Source organism: Gorilla gorilla, chromosome 13, assembly GCF_029281585.2.
Source record: "Gorilla gorilla gorilla isolate KB3781 chromosome 13, NHGRI_mGorGor1-v2.1_pri, whole genome shotgun sequence".
NCBI lineage: Eukaryota > Metazoa > Chordata > Mammalia > Primates > Hominidae > Gorilla > Gorilla gorilla.
In genome coordinates this window covers 91,189,994-91,214,776 of record NC_073237.2, presented here as the reverse complement: position 1 = coordinate 91,214,776, position 24,783 = coordinate 91,189,994, and the positions used below count along the sequence as shown (strand labels likewise).

General features: G+C 40.7%; 1 protein-coding gene across 16 annotated transcripts in view; it reads right to left on the bottom strand.

Annotated features, from left to right (window-relative positions):
- AOPEP (aminopeptidase O (putative)) overlaps window positions 1-24,783 on the bottom strand; it is a 362,088-nt gene that overhangs the window by 325,310 nt on the left and 11,995 nt on the right. For all 16 annotated transcript variants that reach the window (XR_008668203.2, XM_055349953.2, XM_004048300.5 and 13 more), the window contains one exon: window positions 2,982-3,913. Coding sequence is in view for 15 of the 16 variants with exons in the window: in XM_055349953.2 (XP_055205928.2) it covers window positions 2,982-3,778 (797 nt within the window). In the remaining variant the exon portion in view is untranslated. The remainder of the gene's footprint in view (window positions 1-2,981; window positions 3,914-24,783) is intronic.

Here is a 24,783-nt window from a genome sequence, read left to right as displayed (position 1 = left end):
TCTAAGACCCTCTCAGCTAGCCAAGATACAGTGTGTGTATACACACACACACACACACACACACACACACTAACCCTTGGAAACACACATATCTGTAATTATTTCCATATGCAACCATCCATATCAGTATTAAGCTATTTCATTTTGATACTCGTAAGTTTTATTCTCAGCTGGGATACAGTACAGGTGGGAAATGGGGAAGCCACTAATGGAACTTAAAAGAAAAGGTACCAATTTACAGATTTTCTTATATTTCTGTCTAATTTAAAAAAAGAAATTTATTGAAAGCTAACATAATAAATTTATGTTTTAAATATACTTGAAAGCTTTGCATACAGTAAGTGACGTGAAGATCAAATTCAAAAAAAGTCATTCTCTTTCTCACTTGAGATACAGATTTATCTAGAAGCTTCCAGTCATTTTATTTTCTTACCTGTAAAATGAGAATAAAGAGCTTCTCATCCCAGCCTGAGAACTTAGAGTGGGTATAACTGATAATATTCTGCAATTCAGGAACAAATATGTAGAAACTATTTTAGTTGTAATAAATGTAGACAGACTCTGTCCCCTGGAGGAATAAGCTCTAGCTAGTTCTGTTTTTCACGCAACTGTAAAATTTTATATTTTCACACAATTATATTCATAAAGTATGATCCTGATAATTACTATTCATTTATATCACTAAGAAGTTATTTCTGTCTAGCAACTGGCATTCTTTACTCATTTTAAAGTCCTTAACATATCCAAACAGTTACCAGTACATCCTAAGATTTATTCTGCAGCGCAAGGGAGAGTTGAGAGAGACCTGGTGCTCATTCACAATTGACTATAAATAAAATTCCCCACCCCAGAAAAAGGGAAAAAAAGAGAAAACATCTTTCTAGGATTTGTTTTTTAAAATAATTTTTCTTATCCTCAGAAGACTGCACAAATGGCATTAATATACTAACACATATTCCCAAACTTCCAAGGATACAGTTTAAACATCTTCTGTGATCATATATATTTACTGAATTATCAGAAAATGAGATATCAAGACTAAATTTATCATTTGAAGGAGCAAAATGTGCCCAAGGACCTCTTTAATTTCTTTTTTTTTTTTTTTTTTCTTTTTGAGACGGAGTCTCACTCTGTCGCCCAGGCTGGAGTGCAGTGGCACGATCTTGGCTCACTGCAAGCTCTGCCTCCCGGGTTCACGCCATTCTCCTGCCTCAGCCTCCCGAGTGGCTGGGACTACAGGCGCCCACCACCACGCCCAGCTAATTTTTTGTATTTTTAGTAGAGACAGAGTTTCACCGTGTTAGCCAGGATGGTCTCGATCTCCTGACCTTGTGATCCACCCGCCTCGGCCTCCCAAAGTGCTGGGATTACAGGCGTGAGCCACCGCGCCCGGCCCTCTTTAATTTCTTCATAGAAACCATCATTTATCCGTAAGTACTCATCACTTTTACATGTCATTTAATTCACCAGTCTAATCTCTTTGTTTGCAGTGAGCACTCAGGAGAAAGTCATGTTTGAGGCCATAAATATTTCTTCCAAATTCTGCCAATAGTTCCTTCTTCCTCATTATTCTAGTTCAAAACTGAAATATCTAGGAGTATAAAAACTGTAATTTCCTAGTTAAATATTCAGAGATAGTATATTGTTATATTGTATTGAAATTCCCATCTTTAATAATCTCAAAAAAGTGTGAAGATACAATAAGAACACCCGTTTCATTCTTTCACAGTCTCCAAAAACTATCTAATAAGTTATTCTATAAATAAATCACTACGCTTTTGTACTGAGGTAAGTTTGCACCAACCGTGCAATTTCGCAATGGCTGCCTCAGACTCTAACAGAAATAAGACAGGAAGTGAACTCATTCTGAGCAGGGTGAGAGACCAGAACAGAAGGTAAGATTAGAGGCAAGGAATGAATAATTAGAGCTCAAAGTCAAAGTGAGGCTTTAAAAAACTATATCTGCAAGGTGTTTTGGGGGATGAATTGAGGGAGACATGTAAGCAATTGCCGAAGACCACTGCTTCAATTAAGGAAATCCAACGCTATAAAAGAAGGCTCCCAAACCCAGCTAACAGAGGTCAACGTTCCTCCATCCAAGCTCTGCAATAATTACCATATTGATTTGCAGTACTTTAGCACAAATAGGTAAAATACGGAGGAATCAATAAAGTTTGATTTTAAAATTCTCAAATTTAAAAAAATCTGAACAACTGTTGGAGGAAGGACGATAAGAAAAAGATTTTTAAAAATCTGAACAACTGTTGGAGCAAGGGCTGCCTAAATGTATCCTCTAGAAAATGACGCCTCCATCAATTCCTTCTCCTTGAACGAAAACCCAGCGATCTTTCTGGTACCAAATACCAAGAATCACAGCCAAAGAAGCCAGTGTGCAGTCTCAGAGGACTGTTATGCTGCTCAGAAACAGGTCTTCTGTATGCTTTGGGGGGGTCATGTTACATGAAAACTGACAAAAGTCAGGGAGGCATAGCTGCCAATAGACAGGTACGGTAAGGAAGGCACAAAGCAGAGCTGGCTTTATTTGAAAGCGCTTTGCCAGGCTTCACACCAACCCAGCTTCATGGCAGTCTGGTCTCTCAAGGGACTATGAAGGAACGTTAAGCAAGTATTCACTCGGAGACGTATCACTCCCATCTACAGCACTCCAAGTCACCAGCAGAGATCTCAATGGAGAGCGAGGCTCAGGATTTCATCATTAAGCATGGCTTTCAATCTCTTAACTCAGAAATAGGGAGGGCTTAATGATCTTTTCATCCTGACTTAAGGGAGCTAATCCTATTAAGGGTTTAGCATGCCTGGGAATTTACCTGCTTCACTGTAGGTCTAAGGATTTGAGGCTACTTGGGTAATGTCACAGAAGACACAGGAGCATCTCTGCAGAGCCGGTCTCATGTTTGAAAGCATCCCTGCAGCGTACAAGATTAACAGGCACAGGGCTTTGAAGTGCTTGGATAACCTACCTGCCACTCTGGTCTGAGGTCCATGTAACCGATCGCCCTTCAGGTTTAGTTTTGTACCATATCCTGATAGCATGAGGAAAGTCAGTAGCTGTCTGAGCCCCTGTCTTCCTTATCTGCAAGCTCCAAGTGTCAGTGTCAAAGAGGAGTTCCCCACAGCCAGGAGCCTGGCTGCAGCGAGCGTAATAGTCTAACTGCTCCCTCCAACGATTTGCAGGCAAAGTCACAAGTTCACGTACAATCTGATTCCTGAACTCCTCAGAAACAACCGTGAGCTCAGGAGACCTTGTAAATTTTTCCAGACCTGGCACAGCAGCAACATCCACCTCCTCGACTTTTAACACAGATAAATCACAGCAGTCCAACACTAGCAAAAAATCCTCACTCCCATGATTCCCTGTGTCACAGCAGTACTTTGAGCTAGAAATCCCAGAAGCATGTTCCTGGTTGTCATGGTTACCATCTTTATCAGAAGTATCTTTTTCACCTTTACTACAGATTGCAAAATCATTATATTCCATTTCAGATGAGAAGGTCCTTGCATTTGTCACAGGAATATGGCAGGGTTCAGGCATCCCAAATTTGCAGGCTTTGTTTGATTCTGATTGGCAGGCTTCCTCGATAGAGCTATTCTGTTTCTTGAATCTGTTTCCATCCTCGAGGAAAAGCACTATGGTCCCCTCAATGACTTGACTTTCAAAATCCACATCCAAATCCAGTACATAGTGCTTCACAAGTATGTGGCTGGTGTTGGCCATGAGAGGCAGGTCATCTCTGGCAGGGTCCAGCTGTATGTCCATGATGTGGTTTATTGTTTGAGGGATTTATTAAAATCTCAGATGGGGTTTCCTATCTGCCTTAATCTTCCAGAATCATAAATAGCTGCTTGTCAAAAAAAACAACTGATGTCACAAATTATGGTTCCTTTCAGTCTCCTGGCAAAAAAGGAAAGCACAATTAGATAAAATTCCAAATAAGACCTAAGTGCTCCTGCAACTGCTGCTCCTGCAAGTTGACCACCATCCTTAAATAATCCCCCAAACGGTAGATGCTCATGGCTAGAAGGCTGACTTAACTTTTCTACTGACATGAAAGAAAGCTGCATTATGGGTTTCTAAAAATATTTCAATTACCAACTGGATGGCATGGGCCTCCACAAAGCCAGAAGAAGCACGCTCCAATGAGAACTGTCCTTCTTTTAGAAAGCAGCAAGTGTTATGCAAAAGTGTAACCCAGCATCACTGTGCCTCTAGTCTTAAAAGATATTAAATGTATCCCTTCTAATTTTGTGCATCAAAAGATAAGTGATTGTTTTTCCACTGTGATTCCAAGTAACAAGTGTGAATGAAGGCTAAATGGCCCCATACATTTTATTCCTTGAGAGTAATAATTTAATACATACAATGTAACTCCAGGGATTAATGTACTTTTCACATTAGGACTGCTCTCATATCAGCACTTCCAGTAAATTACAGGAAAATGAGCCAATTTACCAGGAGTGCATTCTAAATATTCCTTTGAGATTGTTCACGGAGATTTTTCAAATTTATAGTTAAATACTCAAGGTATATCATTACATCTTAATAGCTGAAAACCCATTAACATTCTGGATAATAGCCTTCTTGTGGCAAACAAAAGGTCTTCTCACTTGAAAAAAAAAAGCATGCAAATACCTATAAAAGGAAGGAGAGAAATTAAAATGTAGAAACAGATGTTACAATAAAATGCACAAGTTCTTCATAAAAGTTCTGAATCAAAATATATTCTTATTGTATACTAGCAATCTGGCTAAAAGAAAAATTATTTGAAATTATTTCAGTCCCCGTTGTGTACCTAGTTTCTTTCAGCATATGCTGTTCTTTTTTTATTCTTTTGCCAAAACCAAAAAAGAAATGGCAGGAGAACAGAAAGAAAAACTCTGACAGAGCAGATATGTTTAAAATAATTTTCATATTTCTAAATATCAGGAGGCATTCTTTCAACAACCGCAAAACATCATTACTTGCTTGAATTTTCAAGTAAATCAAGCCCTCCCTTTGTATCCTAACTCCTCCTCACTTCCCTGCCAGCTTTATCTGCATCTCTACTAGACCCTTTTATTTCCTTCCCTTCTAGAATCTCATTCTAGGTTAATATCCCATTGATTTCAGTTTCTACCTCTCCACAGACTATTTCCTCTTCAAAATCTCACCTAACCTTAAAAAATCCTGCCTCCTGCAGCCTTGTACAATCCAGTTTCTAGCTACTTTTCCAGTCATGGAGACAACATTCCCTTGCATCCTTGTCCTCTAGCCAAAGGGCCTACTCAAAACACTGCTTCCTGAAGAGGACTTGACTCTAGGCCTCAGTGCCTTTTGGACTAACCCATGTGCTGGACCTGGAGCGCTCCTGGCTCCTGCCTTCCACCTCCACCTGCCAAATCCTATTCTTCCTCCATGTCCCAGTTTAAGTGCAACCACCTCCTAAAACCCTTCCCTGGTCCTTGCTCCCTCCCCCACTGAACTATATGTAGCACACTTTCAGTGCAATAGAAGTAGAGAGAAACAAGGTTGCAAAGAATAGTTTGAATTTACTTTATGGAGAAGCTGGTATTTCCCTTGGTTCTAGAAAAGTGAATGAGCACAGGGGATAAGCCAGAGTATTTTCTGTCCTGTCATTTTGAATAATGACCTTCGATAAATCCATTGGCTATTTCTATGTAATCAGAAACAGTGATCTTAAAACTTCATTCTGATGGTGGCTGTGGCAGCTAACATACAGTATTTTGTTGACTGGGCATCTTTGAAAAAACTTGTTTGATTAAAAAAAAGCCCTGAACACACACATGCTCACACACACACAGAAGGAAAACCGGCATCAGCTGAGACAAGGGTCAATTTAGTGGCTGGCTAAACTATTATATTCAGAGAAAAACAGTTTAGTATTTTTAACATTATAGATATAATTATTTATTGTCCAACTCTAACAGATTCCTAAATTCACTTCTAAAAATCTGTATAATTTAGGCATAAAATATATTCTACAGAGCAGTTGTCACCACTTTTGTTTCTGGTGGCAGAGAATGAGGCTGCCCTAGAGCCCTATCCACTCAAGCCTGCTAGCAGAACCACTGTTATGAAAAGCCATGGCTGGCTTTCCAGTGGCTAACCACTGCCGCCTCTAAAATCAGTGTACTACGTGGTATGTATTTTAAGTGATGAAACGTTTGTCACCCTGACTGACAATCCATTGGCTCTCTTTAGTGGATTCTTTCGAATACTCTCCACAGAGGCAATTCTAAAACTTTTAACTTTCCAATTCCAAGCTTGCTGACTCATTCTCAGTTGATGATCTGGCCCCCTGCTTTGCTGAGATAATTCTGAATCTCTGCAACTCAACCATACCTCAAAGTATCATTAGTTCTTCATAAGTATTACCTTCTCTTGATTCAGAGGGAACAATATCCCTTCTCACCAAAGCTTATTAAGCTTATTCTGCCCCACTGAATCCCAACTTCTGGGGTTTTGAGAGAGCCAAGTAAACAGCACATTCCTCTCCCATCCAGATTCTGAATGTAGCGAGAAATAAGATGAAGATATGGCAAAGGCAGACCAAAATATCGCTACTGATGAAGGCTAAGCTGGAGAACATGGCTTACTGTGAGAGCCAAAGGTACCTGGAAACTGAATCACAAAATTAGGTTTATCCACATGGTCACAGGCAATGCTGGATCAAGTTAAAGCTTCCAGAAGGGGGGGTAGCCTCCCTCAGGTAAGACTTAAGGCCTGGAGGAAGAGAGAAAAATGGTTCTCTGTGGTCAGGAGTGCTGCCCAAAAGCAAAAGGGAGGAGATGAGCAGAGCACATCCAGTTTCTTCTTCCCAAATGTATCAGACTATGTCACCCCACCTCCCTTAGGATAAAGGCATCAGGAGTGTTACACTGACTGAACTCCAACAAGGAAGGAAACGTGAGAAGTGGGGAAGAAGTGTTCTCTCAACACCATCGCCTTCCACTTACTTGAACCCTGTTTCATTTGACATTTTTCTCTTGCCAACATTTTCTCCCCTTCAATGATTACACCCTATTCTGAACATTCAAACATCCCTAGGGTTGCGGGCTCAAGCGATCCTCCTTCCTCAGCCTCCCAAGTAGCTGGGACCATAGGTGCATGCCACCACACTCATCTAACTTTTTAAATTTTTGTAGAGACGAGGTCTTGCCATGTTGCCCAGGCTGGTCTTGAACTCTTCAGCTCAGGCGATCTGCCCACCTCAGCCTCCCAAAGTGCTGGGATTACAGGTGTGAGCCATCACACCTAAGCCAACCTTAGGGTTGCCATCTTTTTTTTTTTTTGAGACAGAGTCTCGCTCTGTCACCCAGTGGCACAATCTCAGCTCACTGTAAGCTCCGCCTCCCTGGTTCACGCCATTCTCCTGCCTCAGCCTCCCAAGTAGCTGGGACTACAGGTGCCCGCCACCACACCCGGCTAATTTTTTTGTATTTTTGGTAGAGACAGGGTTTCACCATGTTAGCCACGATGGTCTTGATCTCCTGACCTCGTGACCTGCCTGCCTCGGCCTCCCAAAGTGCTGGGATCACAGGCGTGAGCCACCCTGCCCGGCCTAGGGTTGCCATCTTTAAAAACAATCAACAACTTCATTTGGCCTACTTTAAGTCATCTTTATTTTACTGAACTTTGGAGCTGAAAAATTCCTTAGGGCTCACTGAATCCAACTCTCTAATTTTACAAATGAAGACAGTGGGTCCCAGAGAGGCAAAGCAATTTGCTCAAGGTCACCCATTTCTTTTTGTTTGCCACTAACAGAACATTTCCCACTTGCTGATGCTTTTCCCTGGAATTCTCATCTCCCAGGTCTCATGGCCATCTCCTTCATATTGTCTAAGTCATAAATCAAATGTCACCTCTAAGTCTCTCTTCCATATCTTCCTTTGACCTTCTTTATCTTCTTCAAGTTATGCAGACTAGTAACCAATTCTTATTGTAATAGCTTTGGGGGGCAAAGGAGAACTTTTAAGCCAGCCCCAGAAGATTCTGAAGAGCACTGTCACTTCTACATGATTTCCAACCTAAATTATGTATAAGTCTATTAAGTTGTTGCTTATTTGTCTATGTCTTACTTGTCTTAGATTCATGGATGACCTAAATCATCTTTCTCTCTGCAAGTACGTAACGCTCACTGACGTCAATCAGGGTCACAGCCCCACATTTAGGGAAAAACTGAACTGCCTGTGGTTGCAAATGCATGTATGTGGCCACCTTGCAAGGCCTCTCTCAGCAAATGGAAACCATATTTCTAAGCAGTCCGTTGACTTCAGCACTTTTGGCTATTACTGTGCTCCAATTCAAAATGCCAGCCTGTCTCACTGAAGCATTTTTCCATTCTCTGTCATAAGCCATAACATACAAAAGTCCCCCCTTATAAAAACCAATGGTTAGTTTTCCAGTGGCTAACCGTTGCTGTGTCTAAAATAAGTGTGCTAAAAAAAAAAGAAAAACAAAATAAGTGTGCTATGTGGTATGTATTTTAAATGCTTAGATGATTGTCTCAGCAGCACCATTAAAGGCTTTGAAAGGATTGGCGTACAGTAATATTTTTCTTAAGGGGAAAGAGGATCACATACTAAACACAAAGAAGAAACTGCTCTGCCATTCTCAGCCATCCAAAGTGGAATGCACCCATTTACAAATATGGGATATAACCTCTGTAACGCCATCCCCAATCACCCCAACGAAAACAATTTCATTCTCCTTTCAAGCTACAAAGCAACGTGTATCCTCACGATTCTAACTTATCCTGGCTCATTTTATAGTTACCTCCATCCTCCAACGCTCTAAAAATTCCTTGTAACTCCTGAATCATTTTTGTGTTCATGACCAGGTTAAGTGGAGTATCCTCAACACAGCAGGTTCTCAATAAATATCTGTGGAATTGCCGTCCAAAGGTATTTGTGATTTCAATGTCTAGTTACTTATACAACAGGGATTCTAGCTTGCCTGTACTCTATAGTCTAGTGCTAAGTTATTGCTTAACTAACATCTCCCTCCAGACATCTCATTTTTTCTTCTCAGGATACACCTGTGCCTCTTTTTATGCCTCATCTTTTTACTTGTAAGCAACTGGGGGAAAGGAGAAATTATTTTTGCACATATGCTTATTCTATAGCATAGAGCACACTGTTGAGTAGTTACTATTTAATTCCACCGATTACTTGATCAGAGAATGACAGCTTTCTGCTATTCCAGGTGTGTCCATTATTAAGGATATGCCAATTGCTCTTAATAACAGTCAGTGTATTTGCTGAAATATACTGTTTCTGGGCACAATTCTTCACACACTCAAATGCATATAGTCACAGGAACATAGCTTACTACTGTGAAATTCAATAATTTCAGAATTAGAAGGAAACTTAGAAGTTCAAATATACTGTTTTGTGTTTATAAATGTCACACTGACATATTACTCTGCAACTTCTTTCACTCAATGGTTTTGAAATATAGACATGTTGATGTATATAAATCTGTCTCTTTTAACTGCTCTTTAATGCCCCCACAGGAATATTCTATAATGTATCCATATGTTCCCCTACTGATAGTTATTTGAAAATTTTCTTGATTGCAAACAATGCTGCAATGAGCCTCCTTACGCACATCTCCTAGCTGCACACATGCAAGTAAAAAGATGTGGCATAAAAAGAGGCACAGGTGTATCCTGAGAAGAAAACACAAGATGTCTAGAAATTCCGTTTTGCCTGATGTTAATACTGTCATACCTACTTTCTTTTGGTTTGCTTTTTCCCGGCACATCTTTTCAATCCCTTTATTTTTAACTGCTCTGGACTCTTTTTGCCTTGGCTGTCTTTTTAAAACAACATTTGGCTGGCTATTTAAAAAATATAATTATCATTTTTAATGACTGAAATGAATTTCTTTACATTTATCACAATTACAGTTGTAATAGCACCATCTCAATCAACATATTTTATGTTTTCTATCGCCCATGATTTTCTTTGCTTCTTAGCTTTATTTTTCTGCTTTTTATTGAATTTTTCTACATTCCTGTTTTCCCCTCCACTGTTTCATAACTTACACAATCAATGCCTTTAATATGCCTAAAGTCAATCTCGAATAACCTTCCAAACAATATAAGGACCTTAGAAAGTTTTATAACCAGTCTTCCTCTTCCTTACTCCATAACAGCTTCCATATTATTGTTGCTATTATCTTAGTATCACATTGTTTGTTAAAACTCCATCCAACTTTTTTAAAGTCAATATTTATTTGTATTTACAAATATATTCACCAGCTTCCTTACTCCTGATAATTTATACATTCCACTCCTTCCTTCTGGGTCCAATTTTATTCTACTTGTTGCATGACAAATTAACTTTGTAGCTTGAAACAGCAACCATTTTATTATATTCTATAGGTCATGAATGTGGGTAACAGTCAGCTGGGCCACTCTTCTACATCTTATGAATCTGTCTGTGTTACTCAATGGTACTCAGTTGGAGGATGGACTTGTCTGGAGGGTCTGATGCCCAGAAAGGCCGCTTATTTAAACTTACTTAAATAAGTTTATTAAAGCTTATTTAACACTGAGCTTTTGGAATGGCTGTACATCTTCTATGGTAGCTGGCAGCCCCCACCCAGCACGAGCATCTCAAAGAACCAGTTGAAAACTGCATGGCCTTTTCTGACCGAGCCTCAAAGTCAACATGGTTATTATTGCTACCATAGTCTATTGCTTTCAGGTGCAAACTCATAAGGCCAATCCAGATTCAAGGAGAGGGGATTAGACTCCATCTTTTGATGGGGGAGTAGCAAGGTATACTGTAGAAAAGCATGGAAGATGGTAGATATTGTTATGGCCATTTTTTGGAAAATACAATCTGCCACAATTTCCTTTTTACTTAAGTTTATCTTTAGTAATTATTTTAGGAGTCCATGGGTAACAAACTCTTTTAACAGTTGTATGTTTGAAAATGTCTGTATTATATCCTCTCTACTGAATGACCACTTAACTAAGTGTAGACCTTTTGTTGATAGTTATTTTTAATTAACACTTTGAATACAAGATTCCACTGTAACCTGGCATATCTTTTTGCTGATAAGAAAGAATTTTGTTATTAGCATGCATTTACTGATATGTATGTGTTCTTTCTCCCTGGTACATGCATGTGGGGTGTGTGTGTGTGTGTGAGAGAGAGAGAGAGAGAGAGACTTGTGTGTCTGTATGTGTGTTGTTGTTTCTAAATACCTGAAGTGGAAGGGAGATTTCCTTACACTTCAGTTGATCATATTGGCCAGAAGCCCACAGACTATGATATACCACTTAATGGTCCAGACCCACAATTCCTTCTGGTGACGAAGTTTTCATGAGGCTGGGTGCAGTAGCTCATGCTCATAATTCCAGCACTTTGGAAGGCCAAGGCGGGAAGATCACTTGAGCCCAGGAGTTCAAGACAAGCCCGGGTAACATAGGAAGACCTCTCTCCACAAATAACAGTTAGCCAGACATTGTGGTGTACATGCCTATAGTCCAATTACTAAGGAGACTGAGGCGGGAGGATTGCTTGAGCCTGAGAGGCCAAGACTACAGTGAGTCGTGATTGTGTCACTGTACTCCAGCCTGAGCAACACAGCAAGACCCTTTCTCAAAAAAAAAAAAAAAAAAAAAAAAGTTTTCATGGGTACTCTGTTCACAGTCTGAATGATGGGATCAATAGAAGCCCAAACCTCAGCATCATGCAATATACCCTTGCAACAAACCTGCACATGGACCCCCTGGATCTAAAATTAAAATTTCAGTTAAAAAAAAGAAATTTTCAGGTAGGGTATTCTTCATTGTATAACATTAGAGACACCAGAGCTATAGATTACCTTTTATTATCACAGAAGCCCAGAGAGATGATTAAAGATTGAGAGGTTAACAATATGTGCAAAAAAAGAAGCCCAGATACATAGAAAGCTGGATTATATCACTCAATCAACAAATACGTGGAATCCTCTTCCATTCTGTCTTTGTCTAGTAACTCTCTGGACCCCATCATGTCCTCAAGGAAAACATTCCTGACCTCACCGATTAAGTCAAAGTCCCCTATTATTAGATTTCATAGATGTGTGCTTCTTAGTAGCACAACAAACACAGTTTTAGTTTTACATGTGTCTGCTTGATTATTTAATTAATATAATTCTGCCCTCTCCTTAAATGAAAGGGAGTACCACTTCTGGTAATAGTGGAGTACCTTCTGGCAGACTAATCCTCCCACTGATAGTACTTATAAACTCTAGACAAAAAGACAAAATTTCTGAAGGCCCATGAGAGTGAGCAAAAAGCTGACAAGAACTGTAGGGAGCCAACACGTGGAAGAAGGGAATGGCATTGAGCTTCCTGCTTTATAGTTTTCCACCGGAGAGAAAGCCCTAGTTGGTGCCAGGCAAGGCAGTTAACCCATTTATGCCAGAGGTTGCAATTTTTCTTTTTTGTGAAAAATCAGACCTTTGGCCAGGTGCGGTGGCTCACACCTGTAATCCCAGCACTTTGGGAGGCCGAGGCGGGCGGATCACGAGGTCAGGAGATCAAGACCATCCTGGCTAACACGGTGAAACCTCATCTCTACTAAAAATACAAAAAATTAGCCGGGCGTGGTGGCAGGCGCCTATAGTCCCAGCTACTCAGGAGGCTGAGGCAGGAGAATGGCATGAACCCAGGAGGCGGAGCTTGCAGTGAGCCGAGATTGAGCCACTGCCTGGCGACAGAGTAAGACTCCGTCTCACAAAAAAAAAAAAAAAGAAAGAAAAGAAAAGAAAAGAAAAATCAAGGCGTTGGAGATGAGCTCGAGCAGCAGGATATAAATAACTGCCACAAGTTTAGCGTTCCAGTAATGGAACGCTAAGCATAAATGGGTTAAAACTCAGATTGAAACCTGAACTTTTTTTTGTTTTGTTTTGTTTTTTTGAGACAGAGTCTCACTCTGTCGCCAGGCTGGAGTGCAGTGGCCCAATCTCGGCTCACTGCAACCTCTGCCTCTCAGGTTCAAGTGATTCTCCTGCCTCAGCCTCCCGAGTAGCTGGGACTACAGGTGCCCGCCACCACACCCAGCTAATTTTTTGTATTTTTAGTAGAGATGGGGTTTCACCATGTTGGCCAGGATGGTCTCAATCTCCTGACCTCATGATCCACCCACCTCAGCCTCCTAAAGTGCTGGGATTACAGGCGTGAGCCACTGCACCCAGCCGAAACCTGAAGTCTTACTGGCTGAAGAATGAGAGACTAGAGTTCAAGACCAACACAGTAGCTGGAGAGAAAAGAAGGAAAACTTTAGGAAAGGTGATGTCTACAAAGCAAGAGTCCCATATTCTGTATATAAACTCTGCCCAATTCCCTAATTGTCCCCTGAACCATGCAAGTATGGAGGAGATCAAACAGCCTCCTTCAGGCAAAATGAACTCAACTAAACTGAGATTTTGATTGCTCTCCACAGCAGCAAAGGCAAAGTTAGAATTCTGAGTTCAGCCAAGTTAACTGTCTGTTAATACAAAGCATCAATATTCTTCAGAAGAACATAACAGAATCCAGAGTTTCTACAAAGTATCAAATACAATGTCTAAAATAAAATATAAAACTACTAGACATAAAAGAAATAAGAAAACATGACCCAAACTCAAAGAAAAAGCAATTAGTAGAGACCAACTTGAGTGGACCCAAATATTGGAATTAACAGATAAAGATTTTAAAGCAGCTATTCATATTATAATTAGGCATAAATGCTGTAATACATGAACTAAAAGGAAAACTCAGCAAAGAAATAGGAATTACTTTTTTGAAAAGGAAAAGAAAATTCTAGAACTGAAGAATACTATATTTGAGATAAAAACTTCACTGGATGGTTTTAACAGAAGATTCATGATTATAGAAGATAGTGAACCAGAAAATAGTTACATAGAAATTATCCAGTGTAAAGAACAGAAAAACGTGAAAAAGAATGAACAGGTACTTTTGGGACAAATAATTGGAGTCCAAGATGGACAGGCAAAAGAGAATGTGGTCACAAAAAAAATACTTTAAAAAACAGTAAGCAGTGAGCACAACTGGCACCTAGATCTTGGTTTCTAAATACCATTTTCCAAACAAAGGAAACAGCCCTTCTTGGAGACATGGCTGATTCTCAGGCTCGGCAGAGAAAATACAAGATGGATCTGAAGCATCACATGGACCTCTAAAGTAAAGAAGAAAACAGACAGACAAACAGAAGAATTGGGACACAGGAACCAACCTGAAAGAGCTTTCAATGCCCAAAGCTGGAACACTTTGAGTAAGAAAATAAATAATAATGATAGTATTGGATTAAACCCAAAGAATATTCTGATATAAACAAATAATTGAATAAGTAATCATTTGTTTAAATTGAATAAATAAATTTGTTTAAATTGGTTGAACAAATAATCATGGAGAGACTACATCTTCCTTATGTAAGAATTCCAAAAAATCGATGTAGATATTACCTCTTCAAAGATGTAGAACTTAATTCCCTTCCCCTTGAATATAGGCCAAACTTAATTATTTGCTTCCAAGCAATACAGAATGGAAAAGAAAAAATATTATGTTTACAGTAGAGATATCAGGCAGTTTAATCAAGTTTAATATCACCAGTGATAAGTCATATTGGTATCATTATCCTCTAGGATGATGCAGTGAGAAGGGTACCTTACCTCTGTAGTATTCCTGAAACTTCAGTGTAAGCATGAGGAAACATCAGACAAACCCATACTGAGGGACATTCCAAAATATACCTAACTAGTACTCTTCAAAAGTGTGAAGGCTATAAAAAACAAGTAAAATCTGACAAAGTATTACAGAATGGAGGTGTCTAGGGGATATGATAAAATGCAATGTGGTATCCTAGACTGGATCCTAAAACAAACAAACAAACAAAAAGGACATTAGTGGAAAAACTGTAGATAAAAGCATTATGCCAGGGCTACATTTTTAGTTTAATAAATATACCGTGATTATAAGAACATGAAGAGAAGCTGGATGATGAATTGGGAACTCCTTATACTATGTTTGCAACTTTTTGGTAAATCTAAAAGTATTTCAAAAGAAATCATTTATTTAAAAATAGTTAAAATTTTCCAAATTTGGTGAGAGATATAAAGCTTCAAAAGTTTATTTACACAGGAAAAATATAAAGGAAAACATACCTAGGCATATCATTATCAAACTACTGAAAAACTAAAAATAATCTTGAAAGTAGCCATTACAAAATGACATATTACACACAGAGGAACAACAACACAGATGACAGGGGGCTTTTTATCAGAATGATCTGAATTCTCAGAGAAACAATGAAGGCCACAGAAAACAGTGAAATGATACCTTTCAGGTGCAGAAAGAATGGGCAGGGGACATATTTGCTTCAAATATATTAGTCCTGAAATCTTACTTATATTATTAATTTATTAGAAAGTCTTTATTTTTGTACTTAGCAAAATGGCAGCCCATTCTTGGTTAATTTATCCAAAGTTTTGAATTACTATAGAGGCTGAACTAATTTTTACTTTATTCAAGATTGGAATTTCCTACTTTTTAATTTATTATTCTATTTCAAAATAAATACATTCTAAAACACTAACCATCCCTCCAAAATATCTACTGGCTTCCTCCTTCAGGAGAAATTCTCAAGAATATTGGTTTGGACAAACTGACATAGCATGGAACCAGTTTTTTCCTCAAATGTTGGGGCAGGTGTTAAAACTTTCCAGCCCTTCAGCACTTTTCTTTCAGCTCACTTTCATATCTCCCCGACTTGCTAAAAATTGTTCCTGGTACCCTTAAACAGTTAATAAACTTTGAAAGCTGATGTCATTTTAAACAGCAGAAACTGGCCAATCTAATGACCACCATTATCTCCGGTAAAATTTTAATCTTTGAGTTTAGGATATGCTTTTAGTCATTTTATTTGGTTTCTTGCATTTCAACCTTAAGCTTTTCTCCTTTGTTCATGCCTATTTATTTTTCTTTTACTTCAAGTAAAAATATAGTGTTAAAACAACATTGAGCTATATGGTCTAACTGTACAAGTACCAGCATATTCAGAGTTTAAATTCTCTCTGGAACCGTAACTCTAACTAGCATAAATATATGCTACAATAGGGTCTTTCACTACAAAACTCATACCCATGGGGCAATGTCATTTATCACTGAGTAAATAATGCAAGATAACATAATGAAAAGGGGATTTTGCTTTATTCCCTTAACTATAAATAAAAATATGTAGCACTTTGCAGGATTACCACATGTGGTATGATATTAACTTAAAGACCAATCTTTAAGCCAAACTGTAAATAAGATAAACTGTGCTCTCTGGTCTCAAGTTTTAAACAGTCTCTCTTTGCTCTAAATTTACTGCTTTCAGGAAGCATGTAAGAGTGACTGCATATAATTTGTGATCATGTAATGAAAGACTCTATTGTGATATGTATATTCAAAAAAAAAAAACCCCCACTGGAGTTAATGCTGTTGTGGGAATTATAAAAAGCGCCTGTGTTGAAGATCAATGCAGTAAGGCCAAGTCAGTCTCAGTCAAAGACCTTTTCCTGAACAAAAAAAGCAAATCACTGTCAGCTGTGGCTTGATTTATATATTATAACCAGTCAAGTGTGGGGGAGGGGGTCTAAAATGTGAACACTGAAAACAAAAACTGATTTTATTCCATCAGTATATGACTACCCTGAACTATGCTGAAACATGATGTGATGTGATGAACTTTGGCTTCCCTGATGGCAGCTTGTGTTGACTCTGGCTTTGTTGATCACATCTTTGCACCCAGATGCCATTCCTCTTTGGTGCCTAATGTGTTTATGCTCACATTATCAGCAGGCATTTGGGTTGCAAAGATAAGATTGGAAGTGATTTCACTCTACTTTCAAAGGTGAAAGAATGTATCCTTTTGATTGCTACTTGCTTGCAAAGTATAGCATGTTTCAGTTTTCTGAAGCGTACCACTTAAACTAAATTATAGCAGAGTGGTCAGAAAAGGATTCCTGGGAAAACTCATTACAGTTATAAAGAAATGGAGATTTCGCTTTTCTACTCCATTTTTTAAGAGGTTATACCTGCCTAGGGGACTGACAATCAAGGTACTGGAAAGATTACAGATAATGAAATGATGCTCAGAGAGCCTAAGTGTCTGAGATTTCCAAGATGGCAACCCAAGCAGTTGAACTCCAGAGTGTTCTTAACCGAGATATCCATGGCCTCTATTGCACAGCAATCCAAGTAACCATGACATGCTACCTTATATCAATGTCACATGGAAAACCAAACAGAGGTCCACTACCTACCATAGCAAAGGCTAGAGGAAACCCACTGGCTGGATTCAGGGTGGTGAAGGGAGAGTAATTAGGTCAGGGAAGGGAGAGGCGGGCACAACAATAGACACACTACATCTCTGCCCAGCTCTTGTCTCATTCTTACACTCGAAAGAGTTCAATGAAGGAGGCAATAATGAACGCAGGCAACGATGTGAAGAAAGGGGAACCCTTGTCGTACATTGTTGGTGGGAATGTAAATTAGCACAACCACTATGAAGTACAGTATGGAGGTTCCTCAAAAAACCACAAATAGAAATACCGTATGTTCCATCAATCCCACTGCTAGGTATATACTCAAAAGAAAGGAAATTAGTATATCAAAGACATACCTGCACTCCCATACTTACTGCAGCACTATTCACAATAGCCAAGATTTGGCATCAACCTAAGTGTCCATTAACAGACTAACAGATAAAGAAAATGTGGTACATATACACAGTAGAGTACTATTCAGCAATTAAAAAGAATAAGATCCTGTCATTTGCAACAATATGGATGGAAACGGAGAACATTACGTTAAGTGAAAAAAGACAGGCACAGAAAGACAAACTTCCATGTTCTCACTCATCTGTGGGAGCTAAAAATTAAAACAATTGCCGGGCACGGTGGCTCATGCCTGTAATCCCAGCACTTTGGGAGGCTGAGGCAGGCAGATCACGAGGTCAGGAGATCGAGACCAACCTGGCTAACACGGTGAAACCCCGTCTCTACTAAAAATACAAAAAATTAGCCAGGCATGGTGGCAGGCGCCTGTAGTCCCAGCTGCTCCGGAGGCTGAGGCAGGAGAATGGCGTGAACCCAGGAGGCGGAGCTTGCAGTGAGCCGAGATCACCCATTGCACTCCAGCCTGGGCAACAGAGCCAGACTCCGTCTCAAAAAAAAAAAAAAAAAATTAAAACAATTGAACTCAAGCAGATAGAGTACACTGGTAGTTTCCAGAGGCTAGGAGGGAGAACGGGGATGGTTAATAGGTACAAAGATACAGTTACAGACAATGTTGAGATACAGTATTTGATAGCACAACAGGGTGACTACAGTCAGCAATAATTTGTTTTACATTTTAGAATAACTGAGAGTATGATTGGAATATTCGTAACACAAGGAAATAATCAATGCTTGAGGTGATGGATATCCCATTTCCCTGATGTGATTACTACATATCGTATACCTGTATCATAATATCTCACGTACCCTATAAATATATACCTAATATGTATCCAGAAAAATTAAAAATAAAAAAAGAGCTCAATGAAAATGAGAAGTCAATAGATTATTTCAACAGGTGGAAGTTTTGAAGCATTTTTCAAATTTTACAATGTTTAGAGCACTTAAAGCACTGTATCTGTATTTTTCATAACTTTGCTGAGTGTTTTCCAAAATTACACATAATTTAAACTAAATAATTTTATCGTAAATCCAATTTGTACCATATTTTATTCTTTTTTTTTTTTTTTTTTTGAGACAGAGTCTCACTCTTGTTGCCCAGGCTGGAGTGCAATGGCACAATCTTGTCTCACTGCAACCTCCGTCTCCTGGGTTGAAGTGATTCTCCTGCCTCAGCCTCCCAAGCAGCTAGGATTACAGGCATGCACTACCATGCCCAGCTAATTTTTGTATTTTTACTAGAGACGGGGTTTCTCCATGTTGGTCAGGCTGGTCTCGAACTCCCAACCTCAGGTGATCCGCCCACCTTGGCCTCTCAAAGTGCTGGGATTACAGGCATGAGCCACCGCAACCGGCCCACCATATTTTGTTGTTGTTGTTGAGACAGAGTCTCACTCTGTCACCCAGGTTGGAGTGCAGTGGCACGATCTCAGCTCACTGCCAAGCTACGCCTCCCGGGTTCAGGCCATTCTCCTGCCTCAGCCTCCCGAGTAGCTGGGACTACAGGCGCCTGCCACCACACCCAGCTAATTTTTTGTATTTTTAGTAGAGATAGAGTTTCATTATGTGAGCCAGGAGGTCTCAATCTCCTGACCTCGTGATCCGCCCGCCTCAGCCTCCCAAAGTGCTGGATTACAGGCATGAGCCACCGCGCACAGCCCCGTATCTTATTCTTAATCATGATTAAGGATTAAGTAACCCCACTCCATTCCTCCCTCCCCACCATTGCCTTGTTATTCAGTAACATTCATTTTTACCGAGTGTGGACTAGAGGAAGAAGCTGAGTAGCCCAGGCTGGACCCCATGGTCACAATGTCAAAGCACTTCATTAATGCTCTCACTGGGACTCCCAAGTCCCTGCTCGCTTAACTCTGACCACATCTACCGCAGCATCAAGACTAGCTCCCAGGTATGCCAGCTTGCATTTTTCCCTGTTTGAGTCAACTGAGATTTGCAGATTCCCATCCACGTTTCCCCTCCTAATGACCTTATCTGCTGTGTGGGTAGTTACCTGGGTCCAATCCAACCCCTGTCCTCACCCCCGGGTCCACTCCCATGGCCTCTGTCCTCCACTCCATTCCCAGCCATGAACACTGCCATCTCCCTCCTCCCTCATTGATTTTCCCATCTTCCAGGTGGTAGAAGCCTTTTGAGTTGCTCATGATTTCCTATTGGAAAAAACAATAACAATGCTTTCCCTTGCTGGGCTCAATAGCTACCACTCTAGTTGTTGCTTTTGTTTATCTATCAAACTTTTCTGACCAGAAGGTTATAACCTTTTCTATTTTATGACTGCATATTTCTTAAACTGTTGAAATCTGGCATCTGATCACACCACTTCACTACAAGTTTACTTTCAAACATTCACAATGACTTACTTCTTGCCAAGTCTAGCTTAACCTCAGGCCTTATTATCCTTGACTCTCTGTGGCATCTCATACTACTAACTTTCCACCACCTCCAATGATTCCTGGGACACAGTATCATCCACATCTCTTCTTCTTCTTCTTCTTCTTTTATATTGCAAAGTGAAAGCAAGTTTATTAAAAAAGTAAAGGAATAAAGGAATGGCTACTCCACAGAGTGCAGCCTGCATCTCTTCTTACATGCCTGTCTCCAGAACACTGGGTGCCTCCCAAGGCTTAGCCGTGGGCCCTCTTCTCTTTCTGAAGTCTTTCTCTTGCTCACATCTCAGGTACTCAACTCATCATTCTACAAAAAGGATTCAACTTGCTATCCAGCTCTGATCTCTACATCCCTGCCTCCTATCTCCAAAGCAATGCTTCTCCAACAATCTGCGGTTATTTTTCCCCTTATACTTTCATAAAATATAATAAAAATAGATCACTAAAAAGAAAAAGAAAAAAAACACAAAATTACATGCCCCAAATTTGTATTAGATTCAACATAAATATAATCAGGGCAAACTATAGCATAGAAATAAAGAAAAGTGGCCAGGTGCAGTGGCTCACGTCTGTAATCCTAGCATTCTGGGAGGCCGAGGCAGGCGGATCACGTGGTCAGGAGATCAAGACCATCCTGGCCAACATGGTGAAACCCAGTCTCTACTAAAATACAAAAAATTAGCCAGGCGTGGTGGCGCGTGCCTGTAGTCCCAGCTACTTGGGAGGCTGAGGCAGGGGAATCACTTGAACCTGGGAGGTAGAGGTTGCAGTGAGCCAAGGATCGCACCACTGCACTCATCAGCCTGGCGACAGAGTGAGACTAAGTCTAAAAAAAAAAAAAAAAAAGAATTAATATAAACATTTCTAAATGAGTACCCTCTATTTCTGCACTTATTTCCTTGCAAACCAATTACTGTCTGTGGGTAGGCACTGGTTGGTGGGCTAGTCATCAAGGAGCACAGCTCTAGAGGCCTTGAGGGCACCCCACTGGTCTGCTACCATCCCCTCAACACACACCAAAAGTTTTGCTTCACACTGACTCCTCTCTTCTTTGTAAGTCGACCCAATCAATGATCAACTTTTAAATTCTACTGCTTTAAATTCTTGTATACAACTCTTCTCTGTATTGACTGCAACAACTGTGACCCAGCAGCTAAGACCACCCACTTCAACTATTACACAACCACCTTCTAAATAAGACTCCCTGTGTGGTCGTCAGTGCTATTTTTGAATACTTCCAGTTCTTTCTACCCAGCCCCTCCCCACAAACATAGAAGGTTTCTTGAACCCCTGTAACTGGTTACTGACATGTGACTGCACTCTAGTGCTGAGTTGTAAATGGAAGTATACGTGTCCCTTCCAGGCCTAGCATTTAATCATTAGTGCATAACCCTCTAGAGTGCTCTTCTCTGCCTCTCTTAAGGTAAACAAAATGTGGCATGTTGGTTGCTCTATCAGCCTGGGTCTCAGAATGACTGTGATGAGCAGAGTCCCCAGTTCAGCTGTGATGGAATAGCATGACCAAGAAACGTACCTTCTTTTTTGGGGGGCCGCAAAGATTTTGGAGTTGTTTTTAATTACTGCTAACTTAATCTATTCTGACTTATATAACCTGTCCAGTCTCTCCTCTCTATAGAACCATACCACTAAGAGTAAGATTCCTGAAGCACTAATTTAATGTCACGTCCCTGCTTTTAAAAAAAAGAAGGGGGAAGGCCGGGCGCAGTGGCTCACGCCCGTAATCTCAACACTTTGGGAGGCTGAGACGGGCAGATCACGAGGTCAGGAGATGGAGACCATCCTGGCTAACACGGTGAAACCCCGCCTCTACTAAAAATACAAAAATTAGCCAGGCATGGTGGCGGGTGCCTGTAGTCCCAGCTACTCGGGGGGCTGAAGCAGAAGAATGGCGTGAACCTGGGAGACGGAACTTGCAGTGAGCCGAGATCGCACCACTGCACTCCAGCCTGGGCGACAGAGCAAGACTCCGTCTCAAAAAAATAAAAAAATAAAAAATAAAATAAAAACAAAAAGGGGAAAAAGGCCCTGAATGAATTTCCATGGTTTAAAGAAAAAATGCAAAATCTTTACCATTCACAACTCTCACCAACCTATTTTTTCAACCTTATCCTATCAGACCAACCTTCTATTACCTGAATTTGCCAGGCTCATTTCCAGCCACCACCCCACATCCACCCAACCCAACAGAGAAACACTTTCTCACTCACTCTCTCTCTCCTCCTGCCACCTCCCCATCTTTAAGGTAACAATCAATTGTATCCACTCTGTGAAACTTTCCTCACCAGCCCTATAACAGCTGATGCTTACTGAGTTCTTATTAAGCACCAGCCTTTGTGCTAGGCCCTTTCAATGTATTAACTCATTTAGTCTTCACAGTAACTCTGATATGGGTACTACTATTATTAAACTCATATTACAAATAAGGAAACTAAAACACAGGAATTTTCCAGCTTGCTTAAGGTTACACAGTTTCTAACTGATGAAGCCGGATATGGACCCAGCAGCCTCTGAACCACTGCCCTCTACTGCTTCTACAACATTCTCATCTCTCCTTTCTCTGAGCTCCCATTATACTATGCTGAACTTTCTGGCATGTGATCTTGTGTCCTGCATGGCTGGTCACTTTCATGTGTGCAGGCCTTATTTACTAAGCTAGACAGTAAACTCGAGGGGTGCAAGGAGCCACTTTACCATTCTTTCTATCACTCAAGAAGAAAATGTTCCCAAAAGAATCACTTGTGTGATAAGCACAGTTCTGCTGGAAGGGGTATGCATTAATCATGTTTTTTATTTTCTATATTTTATGATGTTTTGACATCTTGGAGCCTTGCTAATCCTGGAGAAATTGCTCCTCCCAGGGCTAATTCCAAGAGATAGCAAAGAACTTGCCTGTGAGCATGCCTTTCATAGGCAAACCAACCAATCCACAGTCCACAACCATGTCCTTATCTAACTCTCATAGCCCAAGCAATATTGCCACTGTCCTACATCACCCCACAGCCAGGTACTACACAACCAGGGACCACCCCTGGAGCCCTCCAAAATTATTCAAACTAGCCGATCCTTCATCTGCTCAGCCTGCTTGCCTTGCCTTTCCCACAGAAACCCCAATAAAAGCTCCTGCCCATGCTTCCCCCAACTCTTTCTGCCTCCTGACCAATCCCGGTGCTTCCTCCTATGGCCCTGTGTCATATGAGGGCGTGATGCACCCCCTCCTTCTGGGAACTATAATAATAAACTCTTCTTTCAAAAGCAGCTTGTTTCTGTGTCTGTCATCATGCCATACCTGATTAGAACAAATCTGAGGTACCTTTTAAAATAGGGCATCAACTTATCTAGAGGTCCTTGGCAATGCAAACTTCACCCTCAAGATGGGGAGGGCTCTCATGGTTCTTTCCTGATTTCCTCAGTCTCCACTAGTGGTGGAAAGGAGGGGTTTCAGGGGGTAGAAGAACAGTCCAACCAATAGAATAGGTCTGGTGAACTTCATGCCTGGCGTAACAAGGATAGACGCCTGGTCTGGCTTCCAGTTACATCTTAGCGGTTATTATTTAGCAGTGGACTGATAACTACAATTGTAAACACTCCAAATCTTTTTTTTTTTTTTTTTTTGGGACGAAGTCTCGCTCTTGTCCCCCAGGCTGGAGTGCAATGGCACGATCTCGGCTCACTGCAACTTCCACCTCCCGGTTCAAGCAATTCGCCTGCCTCAGCCTCCCAAGTAGCTGGGATTACAGGCGCCTGCCACCACGCCTGGCTAATTTTTGTATTTTCAGTAGAGACAGGGTTTCACCATGTTGGTCAGGCTGGTCTCGAACTCCTGATATCAGGTGATCTGCCCGCCTCGGCCTCCCAAATGCTGGGATTACAGGTGCGAGCCACTGGGCCCAGCCAACACTCCAAATCTTTAAACTGCCCTAATCTTTAACCAAATCTTTAAATTGCCCTTTATTTTTCCATAAGGATTAGTAAGAAAATCCTTAACCCCAAAAGGGTCTGAAGACAACCACCAGGACAACAAGGAAAGTTGGGAGCTAAGGAAAGTACGGCCACGCTGCAGCCAACCTTGGGAAATACAGAATTCCAGGAGATGGGTGGGTGGAGGCAGCTCTGAGAGGAGAGGAAGCCAGATGAGCCCTGCAAGCTGCCTTCGGGAGGAGAGCAGTTAGAACCTGACATGGACTTGAGACGTAGTTTCGGTCATGAGTGGCCCAGGAGCTTTCCTGGCATTTTTGCTCCTAGACTGACCAGTATGAATTCATGCTTAATAGACACTTTCTGAATAGATATTTCAATCATACAAAACTGAATGTAGTTTTATTATTCATGGGGATTTAGTTACAGTTCACTTCGTCCTTATCATTAATTTAAAATATTTTTCTCTCGGGGCACAGCGGCTCACGCCTGTAATCCCAGCACTTTGGGAGGCTGAGGTGGGCGGATCACGAAGTCAGGAGATCGAGACCATCCTGGCTAACACGGTGAAACCCCGTCTCTACTAAAAATACAAAAAAATTAGCCTAGCGTGGTGGCGGGCGCCTGTAGTCCCAGCTACTCGGGAGGCTGAGGCAGGAGAATGGTGTGAACCCGGGGAGTGGAACTTGCAGTGAGCGGAGA